Source organism: Cucurbita moschata, unplaced genomic scaffold (assembly GCF_002738365.1).
Source record: "Cucurbita moschata cultivar Rifu unplaced genomic scaffold, Cmos_1.0 Cmo_Scf00014, whole genome shotgun sequence".
In the NCBI taxonomy this organism is placed as follows: Eukaryota; Viridiplantae; Streptophyta; class Magnoliopsida; order Cucurbitales; family Cucurbitaceae; genus Cucurbita; species Cucurbita moschata.
This window is the reverse complement of record NW_019268530.1, coordinates 1,539,378-1,552,363: the sequence shown is the minus strand read 5'-3', so window position 1 is coordinate 1,552,363 and position 12,986 is coordinate 1,539,378. Positions and strand designations below refer to the sequence as shown.

The window sequence follows — 12,986 nt, the reverse complement described above, 5'->3', positions numbered from 1 at the left end:
CCCCTTTTTTTTTTTTTTTTTTCATTTGTGTGTACTGCAACTTAGCCATATTGTGCTCGATGACTTGAATTTTTTAAGAGAATGGGGAAGAGATGGAAAATAGAGGATGGATGACGGTTGGTTTACGGGAAGGCAACGCTTGCTATTTGCTTGTCTATCGGTTTAAGCTGTATTGTTACTAGTTTTTTTGCTCGATGGTAGTAGTTATGGTCTATCTCTATTTATTAGGTTCTATTGCCTTGCGTTTACAGGTAAGAGCTCTCAAATTCCTCAGTTTCTTCTGGACGAAGACATGGGGCCCATTCTTTGTACGCAGCCTAGGCGTTTTGCTGTAGTTGCCATTGCGAATATGGTTGCTAGAGCTCGTAACTGTAACGTGGGAGAAGAGGTTGGATATCATATAGGTCACTCGAAGCACTCATCGGAAAGGTACATAATATGACTGTTGATAATTGAATCTTCAATTTCACATTATATTTGTAAGTCGTTTTTGCTTACTGTATTTTAAATTGTATTCTTGTAAAATTTTACCAACGCTTCACGCTTCACGCATCCAGATCGAAGATTATTTTCAAAACGGCTGGGGTTTTGTTGGAAGAAATGCGAGACAGGGGGTTAAAGGCACTCGATTACAAGGTGATTGTACTTGATGAAGTGCACGAAAGATCTGCGGAGTCTGATCTTGTTCTTGTGTGCGTGAAGCAGTTTCTGTTGAAGAACCATGATCTCAGGTTAGTTCTTTCCATTACCAGTCCTTGTTAGAAATTTAACTAAATTTTTTTTTTTCTTGATTTGGCCACAAATAACACTCGGGAGCTAATATTTTTAATTTTTGTAGGGTGGTATTGATGTCAGCAACCGCTGATATTGGAAGGTATAGAGATTATTTCAAGGAACTTGGTAGAGGTGAACGTGTTGAAGTGCTTGCAATCCCTAGCTCAAGCCAGAAAACGTTCTTTGAACGTAAGGTTTCATATCTTGAAGAGGTGAGCCCTTGTTATTATTTGTGATTGATGTTGTATACTTTACTGGTTCTGTAAACCACATCATTGTGTATGTCTGCTCCGTGTTTGGTAGTTGGTTCAATGTGCTAGCAATTTTCGAATTACTTTGGTGCTGATTGTTTTGATAGTGTTATAACCATGTTCAGAAAGGAGTTTAGAACTATGTCTGCAACTTAAGAATATATGGAAAAATGTTTGTATAGGACAAGCAGTGATCTTAGAACGAAATTGTGCTGATAGAACATAAGTGATAGTCTCTGAGTTATTTTGTTTTAATTATGATTTATTTCTCCATTGACAGGTAAATGAATTACTTGGGATTGAGTCAGATTTACAATCTTCTAATGGTTTCAGCCCTTCCACATCTTCTGTGGAAATTAAGCCTGAAGTGCACAAACTGATTCACAATCTGTTGTTGCATATTCATAAGAATGAGTCTGACATTGAAAAGAGTATCTTGATTTTTCTTCCCACGTATTATTCACTGGAGCAACAGTGGCATCTTCTGAAGTCACTTAATTCTTTTAAGGTTTATATTTTACATAGCAGTATTGACATTGAGCAAGCCTTGACAGCAATGAGGATTTGGAAATCACATCGTAAGGTACATCCACCCTTTTTAAACAATATAATGACTAATCCTGAAATAAAGGTGATATAAAATCTTTAGTTTTTAATTTAGATGTAAAGCAAGTGATATGACAACTAATTTGAATGTGTTTCTGACAATGCTTGTAAGTTGATTGCTGTTTTATTCTCTATATTTGATCATTCGAGACTTCCACACTTGGTTTGGAATTTGATGTCCCCATGGTTCTTGATAAGCTCGGGCAGCCGTCTCAATTTTTTTTACACTGTTATTCAAACATCTTGCATTTAAAATTTTTCCTGCAGGTGATATTAGCAACAAATATTGCTGAGTCATCTGTCACAATACCAAAAGTAGCATATGTAATCGATTCATGCAGGTCTTTACAAGTGTTTTGGGATAATAATCAGAAAAAGGACTCCGCACAGGTTGTCTGGATTTCTAAATCTCAGGTAAATGATCCGGTATACTGTGTCAAATCTTGTTCACCTAAGTTCTACTCTTAACATCTTGGCTTTTTTTTTTTTTTGAACAATAATTTTTTAATGAGATTCTCTATTCATTATTGTACATCTATATAATTCAGAAGATAAAACATACGATTGCACCTGCAGAAACACTGAAGGACCTAACTTTTAGTGCTATACCCCTTTTGTCTCATAGAGTGTGTTTGGTTTGTGGTAAATGGTAATGAAAGGAGAGACAGGCTTCAGAACGCCTTCCTACATTCGGCATAGTACATATCCACTATTGGGCTTTGGCAGCAATATAGTTGGATTTTAGATAATATATAAATATGAATCTATATTACATTTCTGCAATTCTCATTCCTCATCATACAAATAAAACCCAAGCAACCTATTCTTAACTCTCCAATTTCCAACCTCCGTACTTCCAGCTTTCCATTCTTATTACTTTGTATTAAAATGGACCTTTAAAGAATTATACTCTCCCCTTTTCTATGTATTCATTTTTAGATTCTTTCTCCACTCACAACCCTCTCACTATCAAATACATATCTTTCTATCCATTACTTTGACTTCCTTTTTGTAATTATCACCTTTGATAGCCCCCCACCCACCCATTTCAATAGATTAACTTAACAATTTGTAATGTTACAAATGTGAATGAGAAGTCAGATTGAGGACTTCCATGTAACTGCAGAATTTCCAAAAAAAGTAGGAGTTTGGTAATTTGACTAATTTCATCTCTTTATACTGCAATATGCCTCAGGCTGAGCAGCGTAGAGGAAGGACTGGTCGAACTTGTGATGGCCAAGTTTATCGATTGGTACCAAGATCATTTTACCACAAATTTGAAGATTTTGAACGACCAGCTATACTGAGATTATCATTGAGGCAGCAAGTGCTTCTAATTTGCTCAACAGAATCCAAAGCAATTAACGATCCAACTGGTATGATAGTTTTCTCTTGGTGAAAGCTTTTTTTGTTAAATTGAGGAGCGTTCATAATTTTCATTATCTAGTTTAAGGAGGATATACTTCTCCCTTTTTTATGAATGATTTATTTTTAATCACAAAAACATATTGAGGGGCGTTCATAATTTTCATTGTCTAGTTTAAGGAGGATATGATCGACCAAAACATTCAAACACACCCCCAAAAAGGCCAATATTGCCCCCAATAACTGGCAGCTACAAAGTAGCCTGCATAGACGTAAGTAAAAAGGAAACTCAACTAATGGAGAGCATTACTTTACAACATTAAGTTCAAATTTCAATTTGATGGAATTAGAACTTTAGACAAAGAAAAAAGAAAGTCCCCTCTCCCTTCCTCAAATACTTTCCTTCTCATATGAATGAGCTTTGGTATATGATCTTTATTAAATTAGCTTTATTGTACATAGGATGCTGTCATATCCATGGATGAAATCCATTGCTATTTTTCTTTTTACAGTAATCATCAAACGCAAATTCAGCAGTCTAATTGATTAATACACTTGTTTAATTTCATTTAGTTATAGTTTTTGATAAACCGATCTGGAATTAATTAAAAATAATAATAATAGTCAACGTATGTCTGTTGAAAGTGTAGGTGTACACTTATTAACTAGGTTGTGGCAATTAGTATGATTGCTATTGATCCTCTGGTGTTGTTCTTTTTTAACATTTTGTACGTGTATATAATGGGTTGTATATGGTGTTACTATTATCTAAACTGGATGCACATTGATTTATGGAACACCGATTGTAGTTTTGCTGCAGAAAGCTCTCGATCCACCTGATGGCAATGTTGTTGAAGATGCACTGAATCTTCTTGTTCGCATGAAAGCACTTAAAAGAACTCCAAGAGGCCGATATGAACCTACATATTATGGAAGTCTACTAGCCAGTTTCTCACTGTCTTTTGATTCTTCTGTGCTGATACTAAAGTTTGGAGACATTGGAATGCTCCATGAAGGAATTTTGCTAGGCATATTAATGGATACACAGCCTTTACCAGTACTTCGTCCGTTTGGAGAGAATAATTTGGTATTTCTTGATTGTTGTTACTTGGATTCCCCTATTTAACACTTGCCTGCATTTTAATCAACTTTGAACGCTATCTGATACAGTATGCAGAGTACATAAAAAGCTACTTCGATGGAGAGAGCATTGATACAATTCCACTTGGATTTAAAGAAATGGCATTGATAGGAAACTTGCATGCGTTCCAGTTCTGGGAAAGAGTTTATAAGGTATAGTTCTTGGTTTGAATAGTTATTACTTTGTTTCCAATGATGGGCGTAAAATTTAGTCCTCTTTTCCTTAATAGGATAAAATTCGTGTTGAATATTTGAACAAACTCGTGAAGTCTGATGAAATACAAGCTACGACATCAACACCTTCCAAGGATGAAGAAGAATGGTGTTCTTTTCACAGTCTTGTGCATTCATCTCTAAATCACGTCTCTGAAATGTGTATGGACTTTATCATAATCACCGTGCTTCAATTGTTCTTTATTTCATTTTAGCAGATCTTGCTTCCTTTTGCATCTTTGTATTCCTTTAGAGTTTATCCTAGACTTTTCTTTGTCTGCCACTCCAGATGAAGATATCATACATACATTGCACCAGTTTCGACCCAGATTTTTGGGTATGTGCGACATTCTAAGATCATCCAACACTCCTCAGTTTCAACATTCATGCATTCTCAAATGTCACGAAAATGGAGTTGACCAATCAAGTGAATCAAGAACCTGTGCATCTCTACCATATGTTGCTTCCAGCTATCCCCGAACTAATCATGTAGCTGGGAAGTTGGCAGATGTTATCAAACAGGTACTCATGTTTTTGTCTTTCCTATGAAAGTTGTTTGTTCACTAACTTTTTTTTTTTTTGAACAGATGAAAGTTATTTATGGAAAAGAACCAAACAATCAGTCCTTAAGTTCTTTGGACAACGGTTTTGATGTCCATGATGGGACCGCTCTTTGTGTTTACTTCGTCAATGGATCCTGCAATCGAGGCGATCAGTGCTTGTTTTCACATTCACTGCAATCAAGGAGAGCCACTTGCAAATTTTTCTTCTCTCTCCAGGTATCTATCTATCTATCTGGTGATGCTTGAAAATTGAGCCAATTATACCCATCTTTTTTCTGACCAATGAAATGCTTGAACGATGATTACATTTACTGAAGACTAAAGTAATTGTTAGCTTTTGGAAATCCAATCAAATAAAATTTAAGGCTTTGCTTGTACGGGTCAATAAAAATGAGAAATAAAAAGAAATTGGGAGAATATAACGATGCTGCTTCTCAGTATATGCTTCACGAAGATTTGTTGGGGGGTTCTCCCTAATCCCATAAAAAACTAATAGTATGACCTTTTCTATGGCAGGGTTGCCGAAATGGAGATTCTTGTTTCTTTTCTCACGATCAGAGTCCATCAAATTCTCCTTCATTTAAATCAACTCTATGCCTGCCAGAAGACGAAAAGGCTCATGCTTTGACGCTTGAAAAATATTTTCCTAAATCAGGTGGCAGCATTCTTGTCATGGATGATGCCGGGTTTCATTTCTCATCAAACTTGGCTCGTCACTGCGATCCATCCAAAATAATTTGTACAACTAACCTTTCACGTTCAGACGTCTACGATGCAGCACTAAAGGACGCAAGAAAATTTTGGGAACTTTCCCACCCCGATGAAACCATCATTTCCAGTGGGAAAAATCAAATTCCCTGGTTTGATGTTAAATGTATATTGTGGTTTCCGCGTTTTGCGAGTTCTAAGGAAAATCTGGTCATAGAGAAGCTTCTGCTACAGAATTTCTTTGATCTTCTGGCTGTCCGGATGTTGGCCACTGCACTTCACGGGGTTCGAGTCATTCTCACCATGAATAATATCAGATTTTCACAACTTCAGGTAATTGTTCCTTCCATCTGAATATGAAAATTTTGTTCATGATTAAAACTAGTGTTAAGAATCACGAATCTCCACCGTATGATATTGTCCACTTTGAGAATAAACTCTCATGACTTTGCTTTTAGTTTTCCCAGAAAACCTGGTAATGGAGATATATTTCTTACTTATAAGTAAACCCATGATCAACCCCTTAATTAGCCTATGTGTGTCTTATCTCCCAACAATTCTCAACAATCCTCCCCTTGAACAAATTACACCTCAGAACCTCCCTTGAGGCTCATGGAGCCCTCGAACAACGCGAGTCACTTTTTGACTACATCTTCGAGGCTCACAACTTTTTTGTTCGATATTTGAGGATTTTATTGACATGATTAAGTTAAAGGCATGATTCCGATACCATGTTAGAAATCACGAATCTTCATAATGGTATGATATTGTCCATTTTGAGCATAAGCTCTCGTGACTTTGCTTTTGGTTTTCCCAAAAGACCTCATATCAATGGATTCCAAAAGGCCTCAATTAGCCGACGTGGGATTCCAATCCCAACGATCCTCAACAACTACAGGATAGAAACATCTTAATGATGTTCTATCCAGTGAGTTACCAATTGCCATACATTTTGTGGACTCTGGAAGTACTTTTGTTGGCATTGCTTTTTTTGTAGGTTGAGAAGTTGGGGAGAGATAGCTTTTTCACTCTAACAGAGTCATTTCCATACGACGAAAAAAGCTTCGGTGAGTTGCCAGACAAAGTAACAACTAAAAAGGCGATGTTGATGTCTCGGCCTATCTCCTATGTTTTCGTCTTGCAACCACCTAGTGCCGTCCAGTTTGGTAATTACCGTATGGACACTCCATCGATGCCTACAGGACATCGAGAGATGTAACAAAGAGATCTCACTGGTTCGTCCTTAGTCTCATTGTTGAGTAAGGAAATATATATTTTGTTTATATCATGTGTGCATTCATTCTACGTACGTAAAGAAGCCTCCTAACTTAGGTGAAGCAAGGACTTAGGACGCTTATGATCCGTATGGTAGTGTGAATAGTTTAGTTTTAGTAATTGGGATTGGAGAAAGGAAAGTATTATTATGTTGTGTTATATATTGACAATGACATAAAAGTTGTATATATTGGTAAAGTGAGTTAACTCATTCGTGGCTTTGAGGTATGGAAATATGCCCCCAACTCTTACTTTGTTCAATTGTCTTTATCAGTGTCATTTATTTATGTTGTCCTAATTAGCCAACGTTTTTTTTTAAACCATGTTGTGACGTTTCTAAGTACATGACTTCCCCTTGTACCTTCTGATAAAGTTTGAAGAACTCCCAAAGGACTAGCATATTCAGGTCCAATACGTTGTTGCATTCTGTCGGATATTTCTCTTTCTAATCATACAATTACTAGTATGCCGATTGTGATTCCCAATACAGTAGTCAAAATAGGGACAAGCACCTTAGAATTCTTTTAAGAATTCCAATCTCGAAAAAGAATTGATATCTTGGACTTGTGATGTATCAATTATCATTTTAACGATCAACTTCTCCCATAATGATATCTATGCTACCTAGTATTTTCATAATATCAGCCAATTTCATTCTTTTAACTAACTGAGGTAGAATTTGCAAATTGATAAAATCGAGCGGGCGAATTTTCCATCTCTAAGGAAAACCACCCTGATCCCCTATCAAAAAAAATGCCTAATTCTCCCATAAAGTTCTTGTTTAGAGGGTTAAGGGATAAAATAGATCCTTTTAGCATAATTGAAACTTACTCGAAGGCTTTATATCCACTTTACAATTTATTATTAGAAATAAAACTTAGAAATAAAACTTTTGAGATAATAGAAACATAATGTACCCGTTTTAAACGATTGGACATAACTTAACTCTGTCAGGGGCATAACTATAGGACATTTAAAAATGAAGCATATGCAAATTACAAACATATTTTATGACAAGAAATATGATGAAAAACTGAAGTATAAATACAACTACTCCCATGGATCCTCGAGATTGGAGGGAATCGGTCTCATAGTGGCATCTCCATCTCCCTCTGGTTCTCCAAGAAATTCTGAACAATTCTCCTCCTCAAGCCCCCTTTCCTTTGAACCCATGTTTTCATCTTTCAATTCTTCCCCATTTCAAATACCCTCTTGACCAACCCACTTCCCCATGTCTCGCAGACCCCTAGATTCCCGCCAATCCATTGACTCCTGTACTCTCAAGCTCCATACCTGGAGACCCTTCCACCATCTCCACTCTGCTCCCAAAACCCTAGATTCCGATACCCATATCTCACCTCCCACAACTTCTAAACCCTACTACTCATCCACCGCCCTTCACACCAAGCGCCCTTGTCTCTCCGATCGAACTACCTCTTTCAATGTCGACGCCATCGACATGTCCAGGTTGAGTTTGATTGACGACGACAAGCCTTCTATTGCTGCAGGGCGTTACACTCGACGTAGCTTTGGATTGATCGCTAGGAAGCGCCGCCGGCGTGGATCGAGGTCGGTTTCCGGGCGGAGTAGCGATCGGAGTGGGACGAGGCGGTGCTGCTCTGTTGGAGCTTCGGCTGCCCATGGGACTTGCTCCGATTTCCCTCTGGCGGTTGGGACTGATTCGAGTGGGGAGTTGTTTGTGAATGGGGATGCGAATTGGTCTTCTGATGTGAGTGAAGCCAAGAATTCGAGGAGGGAGAGAGATGAGAAGGATCATCATTTGGGAGGTGGGTTTGGTTCTAATGGAGGTCTTGATGCTCAGGGAAATGAATCTGGGTATGGTAGTGAACCTGGTTATCGTGGAGATGGTGAATTTGGGTATGGTGATGAGATCGATGAGGAAGATGAAGATGCCAGATTGCTGTTGTGGGGTGAACGACTCGGAGGTTCGTGTTCTTCTTCTTCTTCTTCCTTTCATCCTAAGAGTTCATAAATGTTAATAATTAATTGAGTCTCTGACCTTTAAATGTTGATCTGGAGCTTAGAACCACTGGTAGTTTGGGTAAAACAATCGACGTCGAATTCAGTAGCTCTATGAATGAATTCTGATTATACATTTAGCATTCTATGGACTGTAAACTATATTCAAGTGAACGTATGCTTCATTTCTGATGATATCAAATGTGTTCTTATCCTAGTTTCGTTAGGAAAAATGATAGCAATGTGTGACTCGTGCTGTATCCTTTATACTTAGAATCGAAGATCATCAAAAACTGACTATATTGGGATCGGATCCAAGTTAGGATTGTTAGGAGGGAGTCCCACGTTGGGTAATCAAGTGGATGATCATGCATTTATGAGGCGTTTCGAGAAAACCAAAAGCAAAGCCATGAGAGCTTACGCTCAAATTGGACAATATCATACCATTGTGAAGAGTCGTGGTTCCTAACATGGTGTCAAAGTCATGCTCTTAACTTAGTCATGTCAATAGATGTCGAACAAAGTTGTGAGTCTCGAAAGTGTGGTCAAAAGTGACTCACGTGTCGAATAAATGATGTAATTTGTTCGAGGGCTCTAGAGAAGGAGTTGAGCCTTGACTAAGGGGAGGTTGTTTGAGGGTTCTATAAGCCTCAGGAGAGGCTTTATTGTGTACTTTGTTCGACGGGAGGATTTCTGAGAATTATTGGAAGGGAGTTCACGTTGGCTAATTAAGTGGATGATCATGCGTTTATAAGTAAGGAATACATCTCCATTGGTATGAGGTCTTTCGGGGAATATCATACCATTGTTGAGGGTCGTGGTTCCTAACAATCCACGGTAAAATTAAGGTGTTCAAGATCATTTATGAACATTGTATTTTCGTTACGTTCTTGATTCGTGATCTATAATGTCTATTTCGGACCTATCTTAAATCTATCATGTCAAATGCAGCTATCCGCTCAAGAAATTCCTCTGGGCTGTTGTTAGAACTTACAAGTTCATTTAACTATCTCTACTTAATCTGTAAGAACTTACACAAGTTCATTTGGCTGTGGCTTCTTTTGATTTTGATTCTGAATTTCTGAGATGCACATGCATCGCATCCTATGCAGATTCTAGAATGGAAATTGTAGGAGAGAACACGTTTTCAGATCAGAAATCACACCATAGATGTCGCCGTAAGAAGCACGAATGTAGAATGGTCGACACCCTGAGGTGATGAAGCTAACATCGAGCTCGAAACGAGGCGACAAACACTTTGAAGCTCCTGATGCTCTGAGACCTGGAATCTTCAACTGCTAAGGATCCCCAGTTTCGAGATTGTCCTTAAAGTGCAGCTTACAGTATCTAGATTCCTGGTATGAACTGTAGAACACTGACTTCCCGACGACTGCTGGTATGAACTGTAGAACACCGACTTCCCGACGCTCGCTCACAGGTACATCGACAGGGAAGAAAACATAGTCCCACTGTCAAGTTATCTTGTTTCACTTTCAACTGAACTCTTTTGTATCTGTTTTAACAGAGCTATGAAAAAGGTATAATTTTGTTATTTTTTATAAAAATATTTTACTATGTCTATCATTAATGGATCAATAATTTTAGCTGTAAAATTGAAATAAAGGAGTAAAGTTCAAATTATTATCTATTCATATGGCAATAAATAATATAAATATTGATGGAGTAATTAATAAATAAATTTTTATTAATTTTTTAAAAAGTGCATTTCTATGGAATAAATATTTTAAACTACCAAATTAGATTAAAATTTAAATAAAATTTGAGATAAAAATGAAATTTATTTTAGGAAAAACATCACATTTTATAATTGTATTAATTTTTCACCATAAAATTTTTAATTTTAGATAATTATTGCAATTTTTATTAATTTATGCACTAATTTTAACAAAAATATTGCAAAAAAACATTGACTACTTTATTGGACATGAAAATAGGGCATTTGAATGAAACGACGTCGTCGCCTTTTTGGGCGTCTTTGTTAGTGAGGAAGCGGAGAAGCTCATTTCAAGAGGGATGGTGAAAGGGGAAGTTCTAAGCGCCTACAGAGCGTTGCTCAGGGCAACCAAGAAGTCTTTCGCCGGCGATACCTTGATGCTGAAGGAATCCGCTGCCGAGGTTCGTCGGAAGTTCGAAGAGAGCCGCCATGTGACTTCAGATCCCGAGATTCGTAAATTGCTCGAAGAAGCTCGGGAGGCCTCCCACTTCATCTCCAATATGATCGTTCAGGCCAAGCTCACTTCTCGCGGCGGCTATGGTATTCTACCGCTTTCTTTTTCAATTTTGGCTTCATTTACGGTACTCTTTGATAAATTGAACAAACAAAACCAACAACTAATCAATTACTTGGCTAAGGACTAGTGAGTTTGAAATGAATGTATTGCAGCCAACATGTTTGATAAAATGCCTCACCCAAATTCTTCCGCGTTTTATTTAGTGGAACACTAGAAACTACTGTAGCCTCTTCTGGGGATGTTCAGTTCATAATTTTAACAGGCCGGGCTTTATGAAACATTGGTTTGGGGATTAAACATGTGTAACCTGTGTTTGCATCATAAGAATGAATTGTTTATAGAAACATAAGTTTGTGTAATCTTGATGTTGGTTAACATAACATGGATAGTCTTCCTCAAGGAGTGGAAAATTTAAACTTCAGATCTTTAAAGGAGGTTATCAATGCCTTAGCCCGGGGGGGATACTCGAGTTAACAACTTAGATGGCTTGTTGTTAACAAACCCGGACTCCATTTTCATCATAAACCAAAATAAGTTTTTTAAAAACTACATTTTTTCGAATTGTTAAAAGGTAGAGAAACAAAACAAATAACCGCATAGGTGGTAGTAGTGTTTATAAATTTGATTTTCGAACCCTAGCCTCATAGATTGGGATAACAAACTTGTATGTCACAGGTTAAATTATAGAGTTCTAACCCATTAATCAAATACATTATAAGATGCTAACTAAGATGTCAAACTTCCTAAAAGTGCATTGTCCTTATGAACAAAGTCTGTGAATTTGAAACCAACAACTGATCAAACAAATAAGTAAGCAGTATTTATGAAGCCTTGCGTTGGAAATTGAGATTGTGTAATTTTGTGTTTGTATGAAATGAATGAATAGATATAGAAACTTAAATTTTGTGTTTATATGGATAGCATGTTATCAACAAATTCATATCAAGCTAGGATTAATTTCTAAACCTCGAATTACGCAATCGAAATCCTTTTCAAGCTTCTAACTAACATATCAAACTTCCTTAAAATGTACTCGGATTTGCTTGTAAACAATGTCTGAGTAGAACCGAATTTGATTAATGGGTATTGCTGCAGAAATGAAGCCGAGTAAAGAACATGCTGGTGCTACACTAGAAGTTCCTTCTGAGGAGCTTCTACGCAGATCTAAATGAGGAGATGAGTCGATGGATGCTGAATTTCTCTGCAATAGTTGCTTAAATTTCAGCTTATGCTTCACTAATCAGGATTTTTTTTTGATACTTTGAAGAATTTGGAACCCTTTTCTCTTTCTTTTTGTTTACTCGCTGGAGTCTAAATTTATTTGTGTTTGGTCAAATAAACAACGTGTCACAGTCATGTTTGTCCATGGCCTATTCACTGCCAAGAAAAGTGCGATTGTGATACTATGGATCTTTTGTGTCGAATGCGATTGTGACACTATAGATCTTTTGTGTCGAATGCGATTGTGACACTATAGTTCTTTTGTGTTGTGGCCATTGGAAGTCCCTATTTTTTTACCCTTTTTAGCCAATTGATGATTGGAGGAAGTTGGACTCAAGTGCCAAATTTTGGCTTATAACAATCTTCTTCTTCTTTTTTTTTTTTTTAGGGAATTCAATTTTGCAGGATGAATTTTATCAAGAACAATTTACTGGGGAGTAATAATAAATATTTGTATTTATATTTATTTTTTATTTTTTAAATATTAAAGATCTATTTTCATATTTTATTTTTAATATAAAAGATAATTGTGGGAACAATTTAGGCCAAATTTTTAAAGGGAAAGAGTAAATAAAAATAGAATTTTTGGGAACATAATTGAAATTTAATTATGTATTTGGTATAAATAAAGCTATTTA

The 12,986-nt window shown here is 36.8% G+C and overlaps 3 protein-coding genes across 4 annotated transcripts in view; all 3 read left to right on the top strand.

The window, feature by feature from the left end:
* Positions 1 to 7,146, top strand: part of LOC111452575 (DExH-box ATP-dependent RNA helicase DExH8) — an 8,101-nt gene extending 955 nt beyond the window's left edge. The window contains 14 exon segments of the mRNA XM_023093361.1: positions 252 to 429; positions 558 to 731; positions 839 to 986; positions 1,306 to 1,608; positions 1,899 to 2,045; positions 2,827 to 3,007; positions 3,806 to 4,083; positions 4,167 to 4,289; positions 4,367 to 4,511; positions 4,639 to 4,871; positions 4,937 to 5,128; positions 5,429 to 5,953; positions 6,618 to 6,800; positions 6,802 to 7,146. Coding sequence (XP_022949129.1) covers positions 252 to 429; positions 558 to 731; positions 839 to 986; positions 1,306 to 1,608; positions 1,899 to 2,045; positions 2,827 to 3,007; positions 3,806 to 4,083; positions 4,167 to 4,289; positions 4,367 to 4,511; positions 4,639 to 4,871; positions 4,937 to 5,128; positions 5,429 to 5,953; positions 6,618 to 6,800; positions 6,802 to 6,867 — 2,876 coding nt within the window. The 3' untranslated portion in view covers positions 6,868 to 7,146.
* Positions 7,147 to 7,953: 807 nt separating this feature from the next.
* On the top strand, positions 7,954 to 10,334 carry LOC111452804. 2 transcript variants are annotated; one of them, XM_023093700.1, is made up of 3 exons: positions 7,954 to 8,841; positions 9,827 to 9,898; positions 9,988 to 10,334. In XM_023093700.1, the coding sequence occupies exons 1-3, from the start codon at positions 8,127 to 8,129 to the stop codon at positions 10,092 to 10,094; spliced, it is 894 nt and encodes a 297-aa protein (XP_022949468.1). In that variant the 5' UTR covers positions 7,954 to 8,126; the 3' UTR covers positions 10,095 to 10,334. The 2 variants fall into 2 exon arrangements, with proteins under 2 accessions (XP_022949468.1, XP_022949469.1); XM_023093701.1 differs by lacking the exon at positions 9,827 to 9,898 and having other exon boundaries at positions 7,956 to 8,841.
* A 506-nt stretch (positions 10,335 to 10,840) lies between these two features.
* On the top strand, positions 10,841 to 12,700 carry LOC111452487 (mitochondrial zinc maintenance protein 1, mitochondrial). The gene is made up of 2 exons (XM_023093253.1): positions 10,841 to 11,150; positions 12,223 to 12,700. The coding sequence occupies exons 1-2, from the start codon at positions 10,910 to 10,912 to the stop codon at positions 12,297 to 12,299; spliced, it is 318 nt and encodes a 105-aa protein (XP_022949021.1). The 5' UTR covers positions 10,841 to 10,909; the 3' UTR covers positions 12,300 to 12,700.
* Positions 12,701 to 12,986: the final 286 nt, after the last annotated feature.

Excerpts from the sequence above, each read along its gene's own strand:
- LOC111452804 (XM_023093700.1), top strand. The coding sequence starts at position 8,127 with ATGTCTCGCAGACCCCTAGATTCCCGCCAATCCATTGACTCCTGTACT. Across the intron at positions 8,842-9,826 it reads GTGGGGTGAACGACTCGGAG|CTATCCGCTCAAGAAATTCC; the intron begins GTTCGTGTTCTT and ends TGTCAAATGCAG. Across the intron at positions 9,899-9,987 it reads TAACTATCTCTACTTAATCT|ATTCTAGAATGGAAATTGTA; the intron begins GTAAGAACTTAC and ends CATCCTATGCAG.
- LOC111452487 (XM_023093253.1), top strand. The coding sequence starts at position 10,910 with ATGGTGAAAGGGGAAGTTCTAAGCGCCTACAGAGCGTTGCTCAGGGCA. Across the intron at positions 11,151-12,222 it reads CACTTCTCGCGGCGGCTATG|AAATGAAGCCGAGTAAAGAA; the intron begins GTATTCTACCGC and ends GTATTGCTGCAG.